This window comes from Coregonus lavaretus (genome assembly GCF_964263955.1).
Source record: "Coregonus lavaretus genome assembly, chromosome: 39".
NCBI lineage: Eukaryota > Metazoa > Chordata > Actinopteri > Salmoniformes > Salmonidae > Coregonus > Coregonus lavaretus.
In genome coordinates, this window is record NC_140026.1 from 30127295 (window position 1) to 30141443 (window position 14149).

General features: G+C 43.0%; 1 protein-coding gene across 8 annotated transcripts in view; it reads right to left on the minus strand.

The window, feature by feature from the left end:
• The window catches only part of LOC311113019 (oxysterol-binding protein 1-like), a 67285-nt gene that overhangs the window by 10059 nt on the left and 43077 nt on the right, over positions 1–14149 (minus strand). For all 8 annotated transcript variants that reach the window (XM_084156140.1, XM_084156136.1, XM_084156137.1 and 5 more), the window contains 7 exons: positions 9764–9821; positions 9466–9633; positions 8450–8695; positions 5567–5687; positions 790–893; positions 594–689; positions 226–410 (listed from right to left, as the gene is read on the minus strand). In XM_084156140.1, the coding sequence (XP_084012266.1) occupies positions 226–410; positions 594–689; positions 790–893; positions 5567–5687; positions 8450–8695; positions 9466–9633; positions 9764–9821 (978 nt within the window). The remainder of the gene's footprint in view (positions 1–225; positions 411–593; positions 690–789; positions 894–5566; positions 5688–8449; positions 8696–9465; positions 9634–9763; positions 9822–14149) is intronic.

The window sequence follows — 14149 nt, forward strand, 5'->3', positions numbered from 1 at the left end:
TGGACTACAATACAGTAAGTTATTAGCTGTACAGAAAAAGAGCGGGAGAGACAGACAGTAGTGCCATACCTCAATAGTCTCTTACTGGTGAAATTAGTGTGGAGACGTTTTCAACATTCCATTTATAGCTATATATCAGTACTGTACTGTGCTTTAGCTGTATTGTGCTGTAGCGTATGGTGGCTGGCAGGAAAAGAGGACACACAAAAATAGTTTGACACTTACGGCAGAGGGTTTTTCCTCCACAGTTCCTTGGCCTTGAGCGTCTGGTAGACAGTCTTCTGTTTGCCCTCGGTGCCGTTCTCTCCCTTGCTGCTCTGCATGACCCTGGAGAACTCCATCTTCTCATCCCAGGTCCCTGACAGCACATAATGGGCCTTCCCATCCTTATCCATCACCACACCCGTCACCTGGACGGAGAGACAGAAGGAGAGAGAGGGCGAGAGAGATAAAGAAAAGGCAATGGAACCAGAAATACAGGTGGAAAGACGGAAAGGTACAGTTTAAAGTGAAGTTTACGAAGGTTATCAAGGGAAAACCTATTTATGTCTTGTTTTTAGTCTGTCACCTAAATGTCAACTGTGTACACCTACCTTCCTGGCCACATCTCTAGAGAAGTAGCTGTAAGGAGCAAACTTCAAATGGCAGCGATCTCCCGTCTCGTGGTTTACCACATCAATATCTCCTGACTAGAATTGAAGAGAGAAAATTTTGAATAAACCAATACTCACTGGCAAATAATCATAAAAAAATAGGTTGTGTATTTTTGTTTCTCCAAGTTGATCTCACCTGGTCGATCCACAGTTTTCCCACTATGATGTTGTGCACGGTGGTGGTGACCTTCTTCCATGTGTAGTGGTTGTTGCTCTTCTCAAAGATGGCATGGATCGTCCCTACGGGAGAGGGTCAACATAAAAGAAACGGTTGTGCTGAAATCAAAGGCATTATGTAGTCGTGGTCAAAAGTTTTGAGAATGACACAAATATTGGTCTTCACAAAGTTCGCTGCTTCAGTGTTATGAGATATTTTTGTCAGATGTTACTATGGTATACTGAAGTATAATTACAAGCATTCCATAAGTGTCAAAGGCTTTTATTGACTATTACATTAAGTTTATGCAAAGAGTCAATATTTGCAGTGTTGACCCTTCTTTTTCAAGACCTCTGCAATCCGCCCTGGCATGCTGTCAATTAACTTCTGGGCCACATCCTGACTGATGGCAGCCCATTCTTGCATAATCAATGCTTGGAGTTTGTCAGAATTTGTGGGTTTTTGTTTGTCCACCCACCTCTTGAGGATCGACCACAAGTTCTCAATGATATTAAGGTCTGGGGACTTTCCTGGCCATGGACCCAAAATGTCAATGTTTTGTTCCCCAAGCCACTTAGTTATCACTTTTGCCTTACTGCAAGGTGCTCCATCATGCTGGAAAAGGCTAACTGTTCTTGGATGGTTGGGAGAAGTTGCTCTCGGAGGATATGTTGGTACCATTCTTTATTCATGGCTGTGTTCTTAGGCAAAATTGTGAGTGAGCCCACTCCCTTGGCTGAGAAGCAACCCCACACATGAATGGTCTCAGGATGCTTTACTGTTGGCATGACACAGGACTGATGGTAGCTCTCACCTTGTCTTCTCCGGACAAGGTGTTTTCCGGATGCCCCAAACAATCGGAAAGGGGATTCATCAGAGAAAATGACTTTACCCCAGTCCTCAGCAGTCCAATTCCTTTACCTTTTGCAGAATATCAGTCTATCCCTGATGTTTTGCCTGGAGAGAAGTGGCTTCTTTGCTGCCCTTCTTGACACCAGGCCATCCTCCAAAAGTCTTCGCCTCAGTGTGCGTGCAGATGCACTCACACCTGCCTGCTGCCATTCCTGAGCAAGCTCTGCACTGGTGGTGCTCCGATCCCGCAGCTGAATCAACTTTAGGAGACGGTCCTGGCACTTGCTGGACTTTCTTGGGCGCCCTGATGCCTTCTTCACAACAATTGAACCTCTCTCCTTGAAGTTCTTGATGATCCGATAAATGGTTGATTTAGGTGCAATCTTACTAGCAGCAATATCCTTGCCTGTGAAGCCCTTTTTGTGCAAAGCAATGATGGCACGTGTTTCCTTGCAGGTAACCATGGTTAACAGAGGAAGAACAATGATTTCAAGCACCACCCTCATTTTAAAACTTCCAGTCTGTTATTCCAACTCAATCAGCATGAGAGAGTGATCTCCAGCCTTGTTCTCGTCAACATTCACACCTGTGTTAACGAGAGAATCACTGACATGATGGCAGCTGGTCCTTTTGTGGCAGGGCTGAAATTCAGTGTAAATGTTTTTGGGGGATTAAGTTCATTTTCATGGCAAAGAGGGACTTTGCAATTAATTGCAATTCACCTGATCACTCTTCATGACATTCTGGAGTATATGCAAATTGCCATCATCAAAACTGAGGCAGCAGACTTTCTGAAAATTAGTATGTGTCATTCTCAAAACCTTTGACAACGACAGAATTAAGCGTCTCAGAGAAGGAGTGCCAATTTATACGGAACAAAAATATAAAACGCAACATGTAAGGTGTTGGTCCCATGTTTCATGAGCTGAAATAAAAGATCCCAGACATTTTCCATATGCACAAAAAGCTTATCGATCTCAAATGTTGTGCACAAATTTGTTTACATCCCTGTTACACCCCTTTGCCAAGATAATAATAATCCACCTGACAGGTGTGGCATATCAAGAAGCTGATTAAACAGCATGATCATTACACAGGTGCACCTTGTGCTGGGGACAATAAAAGCCCACTCTAAAATATGCAGTTTTGTCACACAACACGATGCCACAGATTTCTCAAGTTTTGAAACATGCAGGAATGTCCATTAGAGCTGTTGCCAGAGAATTGAATGTTAATTTCTCAACCATCAGCCGCTTCAAATGTAGTTTTAGAGAATTTGGCAGTATGTCCAACCGGCCTCACAACTGCAGACCACGTGTAACCACGCAAGTCCAGGACCTCCACATCCGGCTTCTTCACCTGTGGGATCGTCTGAGACCAGCCACCAGGAAAGCTGATGAAACTGTGGGTTTGCACAACCGAATAATTTCTGCACCAACTGTCAGAAACAGTCTCATGGAAGCTAATTTGTGTTCTCGTCATCCTCACCAGGGTCTTGACCGGACTATAGTTTGGTGTCGTAACCGACTTCAGTGGGCAAATGCTCACCTTCGATGGCCAACGGCAGGCTGGAGAAGTGTGCTCTTCACAAATGCATCCCGGTTTCAACTGTCCCGGGCAGATGGCAGATGGTGTTGTGTGGTCGAGCGGTTTGCTGATGTAAATGTTGTGAATAGAGTGCCCCATGGTGGTGGTGGGGTTATTGTATGGGCAGGCATAAGCTACGGACAACGAACACAATTGCATGTTATCGATGGCAATTTGAATGCACAGAGATACCGTGACGAGATCCTGAGGCCCATTGTTGTGCCATTCATCCGCTGCCATCACCTCATGTTTCAGCATAATAATGCACAGCCCCATGTCACAAGGATCTATACACAATTCCTGAAAGCTAAAAATGTCCCAGTTCTTCCATGGCATGCATACTCACCAAACATGTCAACCATTGAGCATGTTTGGGATGCTCTGGATTGACATTTACAACAGCCAGTTCCAGTTCCCGCCAATATCCAGCAACTTCGCAGAGCCATTGAAGAGTGGGACAACATTCCACAGGCCGCAATCAACATTCTGATCAACTCTATGCGAAGGAGATGTCACGCTGCATGAGGCAAATGGTGGTCACACCAGATACTGATCCACGCCCTTACTTTTTTTTTTTTTTTTTAAGGTATCTGTTACCAACAGATGCATATCTGTATTCCCAGTCATGAGAAATCCATAGCTTTTGCTTAATCCATTTATTTCAATTGGCTGATTTCCTTATATGAACTGTAACTCAGTAAAATCTTTGAAATTGTTGCATGTTGCGTTCATATTTTTGTTCAGTGTAGTATCAATTTGCCTTTTAGATCATCATGAATAAGATTACATGGACAGGGGGTACCTGATCTTAGATCAGCACTCTGAGACGCTTGATACATACGGCCACAGAACTCAATCCATTCAGAGATCCATTAACAATTTACTCAATGAGATACTCTTATACCTGCTGAAATGACCGATAGGTTTTATGGCTGGGAATTGCTAGAGACCTCACGATATGATATGCATTGCGATTCTCACGGTTCTATATGGATTGCGATTCCATACTCCGATTTGTTGGTCCAAACATATTGCTCACTATATGTCTGCTGCAGAGGGACAAGAGAGAGGATGAGAAAACGAGTTTTGATCAGTCAGTGCTGAAAATATGTTCTCACTATTTAAAAAGAAGATGGAGAACAAGCTATAGGTTGAAAAAGACCAGAATTTAGGCACATAAACAGCTGACTAGCACTGTACCTTTACAGTAGCACAAAATAAATGTTGACTTAAAAACATTTTTTTTCCTATTCTATACTTTGACTCAAATATCGATACAAAAATAATATTGCGATATGTAACTGTATCAATTCTTCCCCCCATCACTAATAGGTATAAACCCCACCCTCTCTCACCTAAAGGCATTGAGTACAATTTTTTTTTTTTTATCCTTTATTTTAACAGGGAAGACATTGAGATCTAGGTCTCTTTTACAAATGTGCCCTGTATACACACACACACACACACACACACACACACACACACACACACACACACACACGCACACAACATAAATATACACATTATAGACACACATTAAAATACAAAAACACAGTCATGGGAAGCACAAATAAAACATCACAAATCACCAAGAAAAACAATTACATTCCTCCACAAATAAGTACCCAATTAGGCTGAACTGGGTGCACCGGGCTATGGCCCGTGACGTGACTGGGAAAAACTGGTGAGGGAGGAGCGCCCTTCTCAAATTGTTCAGAAACTAGTTTTCATTGGGAAGGCAGATATGTTTTTTTTTTTATGAAGAGCAAAAACTCTGAATCCTAAGCCATTACTCCACGTGCTTGACATGTTGCTTTGAGCCGACTTCGCCATTAGCTTTGAACCAGGTGGAAATGTAATCACTTTCCACCTGGTGCAAACTCCTCCTCCTACTTTTTTTCCTTCTAAAAAAAAAAAAGAATACTCACACAAGTGATCCATTACTAAAGCCTGTTCAGATATTTGAATATTCGAATAACCGTGCCCATCCGTAGTTGACAGGTAAAGACCCCACCCTCTCTCACCTAAAGGCATGATTGACAGGTATAAACCCTACCCTCTCTCACCTAAAGGTTTGATTAGGGTTGGAAAATGTCAGTAACTTTCTCAATCTCCTTGTTTTCCAAAAACCCCAGTTGAAAGATTTCCAAAACCAAGAGGCAATAAACAGGAAATCTGGAATATTCCAACCAGGATTTCTGGAAAACCTGGGAATTTTTAAACGTTACAAGAATTTTCCAACCCTGGGCGTGATTGGTTTAAACCCCACTCTCACCTAAAGGCATGATTGTCTGATATAAACCCCACTATATCTTACCTAAAGGCATGATTGACAGGTATTTGCCCCTGAACTTGCTGGATACAGCGATTTCCTGCCTCAGGATCCAGCCTCGATCAGAGAACACATGATGCGCAGCTGCTGGGGGATGGTGACTCACCTGAACAGAGAAACAACAACATACAAAAACAATATCAAATCCAGCAGCTTGGAGAGATGTCAATCTCATCTCAGACAAATTACTGTCTGAGTAGAACTCGGCTAGCTTGATGCCATAGCCTGGCAATGGCTTTATGATCATTTTTGCCATCACAGGACTAGGTTATTTCATAGATGGTACTGGATTACCACATCATTTTTTTCTTCTCTATCCGGGTTCAGGAAAGACCGATCATGTAGGCCGGTGGTTCCCAACTGTTTTCACTCAGGTCCCCCTTCCATCATTGGGTAACATCCCAAGCCATGACAACACTTAATGCCAAGCGGGCCAACTATCCAGGAGCGTCATGGTCAAGACAGGGGTCAAACAGGGCTGCCTATTGTCACCATTCCTATTTTTCCTAGTAATAGACTGGGTCATGCAAGAAACAAGAGGGAGAAAGGAATTTAATCCAGTGGAGAATATGGATGACCTAAACAGATGACATTGCCCTCCTGTCACATACCCAGACAGTGTCACACCATCAGCAATCAAACTAGGACTAACACCCAACACAACAAAAACCCCAAGTGATTAAGATCCACTGCAAGTAGAACAACCCGATCCTGATGCACTGCACTACCCTAGAGAAAGTGCAGTCATTCACGTACCTAGGAAGAGTGGTGGACACTGCTGGAGGCACAGATGCTGACAAATGGAGCAGAATAAACAAAGCCAGGGTGACAAAAATATCTGGGGCTCAAAAAACAACGGATCAGAAACATGGACTGACAGTCAAAAACCTGGAACGGGGTGGGGGAAACTGGACAGGAACCTATTGAATTACACATTTTTTTAAAGAGTTGAAAACCAGCCAACAACAGCACTCTATGGCAGTGGTTTTCAACTGGTGGACCTTTCAATAAATTCCCTGGTTTTCCAAAACCCTGGTTGAAGGATTCCGGATTTCCTTCTTATTCCATTCTGATCCCAGGAATTCTCCAACCGGGATTTCGGGAAAACTCTGGACTTTATTGTAAGTTCCTGGAATTTTGCAAGCCTTGAGGTACTCAGGTGTGCAGCAAAATCTTTCTTAATCTTATTTTTTTTTTTTACACAATTATAAAAAGTGACCTGTGGAATGCACATGGAATTTGGACTTGGGAGCACCAGCGCTGCTCAGATAATACATTGAATTGCACATGGTTACATCTGTATCGTTGTTTTAAGTCCAGTGCGTTCAGGCTGTTGCATCATTCATTGGTATCATTTGACTTTGCCTGTGAGAACCATTAACACAGGCAAGTCTGATAAGGCTTAACTGTACCACAGCCTCTGCCATAGAAGAAAAAGCATGGCTTTGTGCCCGTGGTTGCACCTTTACAATGCAGAACACCGCTCCCTTATTCATATCATAACGAACTTTAACCAGTTGAATGTAGACACAAATATAACACTTTTTTTTGCTCAACAACTTCTGAAATATTGTATTAAAATATGCAAATGAGGCGATGGTTTACTTTCAAGCCAGTTCTTGATTATGGTGACACCATTTACCAGATTGCTGCAGCCACTACTCTTAAACCATTGGATGCGGTCTACCATAGCGCCATTCGTTATCACCGGTGACAGTTTTAATACTCACCAATGCATCAAAAAGGTTGGCTGGTCCTCATTAAAGTCCTGTAGATCAATTCATTACTCCCTTTTTGTTTACAAAGCCCTAGTACACAAGCTTCCAACTTAACTAACTCATAAAATAATGAGATACCAAACCCGTTCACAGGGTTGGTTAACTCCTCAGATTCCTCGGGTCTCCACAGAATTAGGTATTTCCGCTTTTAGTTCACGCTCCACATTTTTGGAATCAATTACAAAATTCATTACATTTGGATTCCCTTCTGCCACTAGGGCATTTTAAAACCCTGATGATAAATGATTTCACAGAGGTGTGCAATTGTTTTGATTGATTGATTTAATAACTTCTTTATGATGGCTGTGACAGTGATGTTCTAATGTAATGTACTTGTTATTGTATCTTGTAATATATAAACTTATATTTTACTTTATGGTGTCAGGGCACCATTGAAAATGAGACCCTGGTCTCAATTGGGCTCCACTGATTAAATAAAAGTTAATGAAAATATATACATTTACATCAAGTATGACATTTTATGTCTAATAACTAATATTAAGGGACCAAAATACCAACAAATCTCAAAATTGATAAGTATATGAAAAAATGTCATTTCAGCCTCGCCTTAATCCATAAATAACTTTGACAGAAAATAGATGATTTGCAGTATGGAGATGAGATGGTCATTATCACTAAATACAATTATAGGGAAATGTTAGGTGTGCTGCAGATTTTTTTTATCCCATCAAGGTTTGCCACAGTTCCAAAAAGGTTGAAAACCACTGCTCTATGGCCCTTTAAAAAAAAAAAATAGTGTGTGCTATAAGCTTGGAAAATAAACAAAATGACTGACAACAGAAGGATGCTTATTTGCAACATTAGGACCATTTTCATGAGAATAGTAATAGATGATAACTCTTCTTGTGCTCCATCTTCCCCTCTGATAGGCCAGCTGAAGTGTAGCCATGATATTGCTTATACCTATTGAGTCTCCACTGGTGCTTAGGGCGTAGGTAAGGGCTGGGGGTTAGGGATGTGAGGATCAGTTTAACTCAAATTTTCACCCCCTAGGTATCCATCTTTCTCATCTCACTTCACCCTACTCCATTTCACTCCTCCCATCACTCCACCTTGCCCTCCCTCTCACCTGTTCACACAGTGACCTGTAGCCGCTCTCTCTCCGGCGGTCCAGCTCATAGGTCTCCCCCAGTAGGGGGTTGAAGGGTTTGCCGGTGCGGTGGACTGTAGTAGAGTAGGAGGAAACAGAGAATGCTGCCACGTAGCACAGCTGCTCCAGAGAGCTCTGGCATTTAGCTGCCTTGTCCAGGAGCTCATAGTATTCTAAGTCCTCAGAGAGACGCTGGAGCATTGAGATGGGCTCATTGAAGTTCACCTGAGGATAGAAAGGGGGTAATATAAATCATAAGTTACATTGTCTGAGACTAGGGCTGTTACGGTGACCGTATTACCGCCACAATGGCGGTCACGAGTCATGACCACAGTCAAATTCCACCTGACCGTTTAGTCACGGTAACTAGGCTTCTCCAAAACTGCGCTCTGATGCAGCTGATGGTCATTAATAGCCTACTAAACTTGAGGCGGATCCCATCAGATTTCTACAGGCTAGGCCTACTAAATAGATTTCTCAACTTTCCTAATATTAAGCACATTGCTTCGCTTTACAACAGGAGTATAGCCTACTTGGCTGGCATGAAAATTAACCGCGGAAAAAGCATCCTCCATTCGCTATTTAAGTGCATAGACGATATGTATTTTTTCCCCCCTGCCCCTGTTCCGACATGTGCATGATAATGGTCCACTCTAAATCAAAACTAATTCCACACATATACTGAGTCTTGAGACCCGTCACATCACATGCACAGAAAACGCTGGGTAGTTCAGTGGCTCCAATTGGTTTTCACTGTCTCCAATAAATATGACTTCTCTGTGTTTGCCGCATGCTATATGTACGGACCATAAAAAATAGATATGCAATGGACATCCCCAATTGAAAGTACTACAGTTGGTCTAACACACCTAGAGATGCTGTGCTCATTTAGAATACCTCTTACAAAATCTATAAATGCTGATGTCAGGTTGTTGCTAGCATTCTGTAGTCTGGAGGCCACACGATAGATGAGAAACAAAGTGAGTTGTACTTACAGGCATGGGGATCTTAGACAGCTCCTTTCCAATGCAGTTCTTCATAATGCTCCACAGGTTGAGCGAATAGTTGGGCTTGTCTGGGATCTGGGTGCGCCTCTTTCTCACTGGCTCCAACTCCTGGGACTGAGGAGACTCTGGATTGATTGTTAGCTGCTGCTCGTCAAGCTGTAAATAACCAATTAATGGTGGGAGACCGGGAAATGGACAATGAATCAAAACAATGTGTGTATAAGTAAAACTAGACTACCAGATATTGACTCAACAGAATTCAGATAGGGAATGGAGAGAGACGTACCGACTGATCATCAGGACAGAATTCACTGTTGAAGCCGCTGACATTACTGCTTGACCTTCTGATAGAGACAGAGAAAACAGAGATCCCATTAAAAACAGGGGATGTTGAATAAGTGCTCAAGAAAAAATAACTACATTATTATATATTATAAAACTGGTTGTTTGGATCCTGAATGCTGATTGGACAAGCAGCGTTCCAAGCCTTGCTGTATTGGCCGTCACAGGCACACTATGCCTGCTAACAGTTCCATCAGAAAATTATCACTGCGCCTCAGAAGAATATCATGTTCATGTTGCTGTCCGAATCATCGCTTCTATTGATCGCAACTCACACATTATTTCCCCTTGCTTTCAGCCTACCATTTAAATTGGTACAGCGTGGGTTAATATAAGTCTCGCTGTCTGCCTGTCCGACCTCGGAAACAATGTTTCACTTTTGAATTTCGAAATCGCCAGGTGAAATCAAGCATCAACTTCATAATTATGGACATATCCAACTAAATGCCAATAGAAAAAAAGCTCAAACAAATGAAAATGCAGCTGGTGGTGGTTGCCATGGCACTGTAAAGCAGCCTAAACAAAGAGCTCTGTCAATGCTGCACATATTTTAATGTTTTAAGTGTTTTTGTTTGTTTCTTAAAATCACCTTTTTAGTTTTTGATAAGTCATTAAGTTGTTGATTGGAAATAGCATGTTGACTTGACTCCTAAGCAACTTTGCAGTATTCTTTTAATTTTTGTGTGTGTTATTTCTCACATTATTAGCGCAGAACCGTTTTTTTTGCATTATGACATAAAGCCAGAAATCACTTTTGGATATCAGAGCGCAGGTAACGCACAAGCATTTAGACTTCCCTGAATTGGATCCCCCAAGGCGATTGAACTTATCCCAGAGGCTGCTCCAAGACGCTACCGGCGGAGTAGAGGTAGACTTTTAGACCAACTCAGGAGGCATGCACACCATTAACCGCTTCCGAGTATATTACTCGTTAATATTCAGTCCCTGGAAAATAAAGTAGACGAGCGCAGGGCGAGGATCTCCTTCCAGAGAGACATCAGGGACTGTAATACTCCGTCCATACAGCCAGCTGGTTCTCAGTACATCGCACAGATAGGAATAAAGAACTCTCCGGGAAGAAGAAAGGTGGAGGTGTATGTTTCATTATTAAATACTCATGGTGTGATTGTCCCTGTCCCCAAGAAAGCCAAGGTAACTGAACTAAATGACTATCACCCCATAGCACACACTTCTGTCATCATGAAGTGCGTTGAGAGGCTAGTTAAGGATCATATCACCTCTACCTTACCTGACACCCTAGACCCACTTCAATTTGCATACCGCCCCAATAGATCCAGACGATGTAGTCATGGATTTCCTGACGGGATGTCTCCAGGTGGTGAAGGTAGGCAACACCTCCACTACGCTGATCCTCAACACAGGGGCCCCACAAGGATGCGTGCTCAGCCCCCTCCTGTAATCCCTGTTCACCCATGACTGTGTGGCCACGCACGCCTCCAACTCAAATCATCAAGTTTGCAGACGGTAGGCTTGATTACCAACAACGACGAGGCATCCTACAGGGAGGAGGTGAGGGCCCTGGCGGATTGGTGCTAGGGAAATAACCTCAACGTCAACAAATCGAAACAGCTGATCGTGGACTTCAAGAGACAGCAGAGGGAGCACGTCCCCATCTACATCGACGGGGCCGCAGTGGAGAAGGTGAAAAGCTTCAAGTTCGTCGGCGTACACATCAATGACAATCTGAAACGGTCCAACCCACACAGACAGTGTGGTGAAGAAGGTGCAACAGCGCCTCTTCAACCTCAGGAGGCTGAATAAATTTGGCTTGGCCCCTAAGATCCTCACAAACCTTTACAGATGCACCATTGAGAGCATCCTGTCGGCCTGTATCACCGCCTGGTATGGCAACTGCACTGTCCGCAACCGCAAGGCTCTCCAGAGGGTGGTGCGGTCTGCCCAATGCATCACTGAGGGCACACTGCCTGTCTTCCAGGACATCTACAGCACCCGGCCAAGAAGATCATCAAGGACCTCAGCCACCCGAGCCACAGCCTGTTGACCCCGCTATCATCCAGAAGGCGAGGTCTGTACAGGTGCATCAAAGCTGGGACCGAGAGAAAAAACTGCTTCTATCTCAAGGCCATCAGACTGTTAAATAGCCATCACTAGCCGGCCTCCACCCAGTACCATGCCCTGAACTTAGTCACTGTCACTAGCCAGCTACCAACCGGTTACTCACCCTACACCTTAAGAGGCTGCTGCCGTATTTATACTGAACAAAAATATTTTCTCAACATGTAAAGTGTTGGTCCGATGTTTCCTGAGCTGAAATAAAAGATCCCAGAAATGTTCCATATGAACAAAAAGCTTATTTCTCTACAATTCTGTGCACAAATTTGTTTATGTCCCTGTTCGTGATCATTTCTCCTTCGCCAAGATAATCCATCTACCTGACAGGTGTGGCATATAAAGAAGCTGATTAAACAGCTTTATTATTACAAAGCACCTTGAGCTGGGGCAATAAAAGGCCACTCTAAAATGTGCCGTTTTGTTACACAACACAATGCCACAGCGTGCATGGCGTCGTGTGGGCGAGCGGTTTGCTGATGCCAATGTTTTGAACAGAGTGCCCCATGGTGAGGTTATGGTATGGGCAGGCATAAGCTACGGACAGTGAACACAATTGCATTTTATCGATGGCAATTTGAATGTACAGAGACACCGTGACAAGATCCTGAGGCCCATTGTCGTGCCATTCATCCGGCGCCATCGCCTCATGTTTCAGCATGATAATGCACGGCCCCATGTTGCAAGGACCTGTACACAATTCCTGGAAGCAGAAAATGTATCAGTTCTGTCACCCTTTGAGCATGTTTGGAATGCTCTGGATCGACGTTTACGACAGCGTGTTCCAGTTCCCGCCAATTTCCAGCAACTTCGCACAACAATTGAAGAGGAGTGGGACAACATTCCACAATCAATAGACTGATCAATTTTATGCAAAGGAGATGTGTTGCGCTGAATGAGGCAAATGGAGGTCTGTGACCAACAGATATATCTGTATTCCCAGTCATGTAAAATCTACAGATTGGGGCGTAATGAATTTATTTCAATTGACTGACTTACTTATCTGAACTGTAACTCAGTAAATTTTTTGAAATTGTTGCATTTATATTTTTGTTCAGTGTACATAGCCATGGAACACTGGTCACTTTAATAATGGAACACTGGTCACCTTTAATAATGTTTACATTCTGTTTTACCCATTTCATATGAGTATATACTGTATTCTAGTCAAGGCCATCCTATTCAACTATTGCTGTACAAATACTATTCTATCCTACGTATTCTTCAGATATATATATATATATGTATATATTCTATCCACATACTGTCTATACATCCCATCACATACATACATTTACACTCCGACATTGCTCGTCCTAATACTTCTATATTTCTTAATTCCATTATTTTACTTTTAGATTAGTGTATTGTTGTGTATTGTTAGATATTACTGCACTGTTGGAGCTAGGAACACAAGCATTTCTTTACATCCGCAATAACATCACTCTCCCGAGTGGCGCAGTGGTCTAAGGCACTGCATCGCAGTGCTAGCTGTGCCACTAGAGATCCTGGTTCGAATCCAGGCTCTGTCGTAGCCGGCCGTGACCGGGAGACCCCAGCGTTGTCCAGGGTAGGGGAGGGAATGGCCGGCAGGGATGTAGCTCAGTTGGTAGAGCATGGCGTTTGCAACGCCAGGGTTGTGGGTTCGATTCCCACGGGGGGCCAGTATGAAAAATATAATGTATGCACTCACTAACTGTAAGTCGTTCTGGATAAGACCGTCTGCTAAATGACTAAAATGTAAATGTAAATATCTGTATGCGACCAATCAAATTGTATTTTATTTGTCTGATTTGGCTAGCTAGCTGGCTAAAGTTTGCATGGCATCACCATCGTAAAACCATCACTTAACTCACTAGGAGCCTGAGAAGGCTGATCTACTGAGGGAGTCATACTCTATGGCTATAACAATGTCGTCCTATCCATTTTTTGGTTATGTGTTACCAAAGTATGCCTATTAGGCTAGGTCTACTGTGTAGCGTAGGCCTACTATGTTGCTTGTAAACATTTATTTAAGACCACAATGGAAATACATTTTCAAACTTTTTGTGTCATCCTCTATGATTTTAAATTCATTATCCACGTGTGGTTGTATTGTGTTTTACATTGTCAAATAAATAAATCTATCTAGCTATAGCTAGTGTCCTGTCATTCCAGGTTCAATGCTTGATGTGACTGAGTTAGCTGAAGTTGGCTGGCTAGTTAGCTAGCAAGCGACAACGTTAACCAGCCTACATAG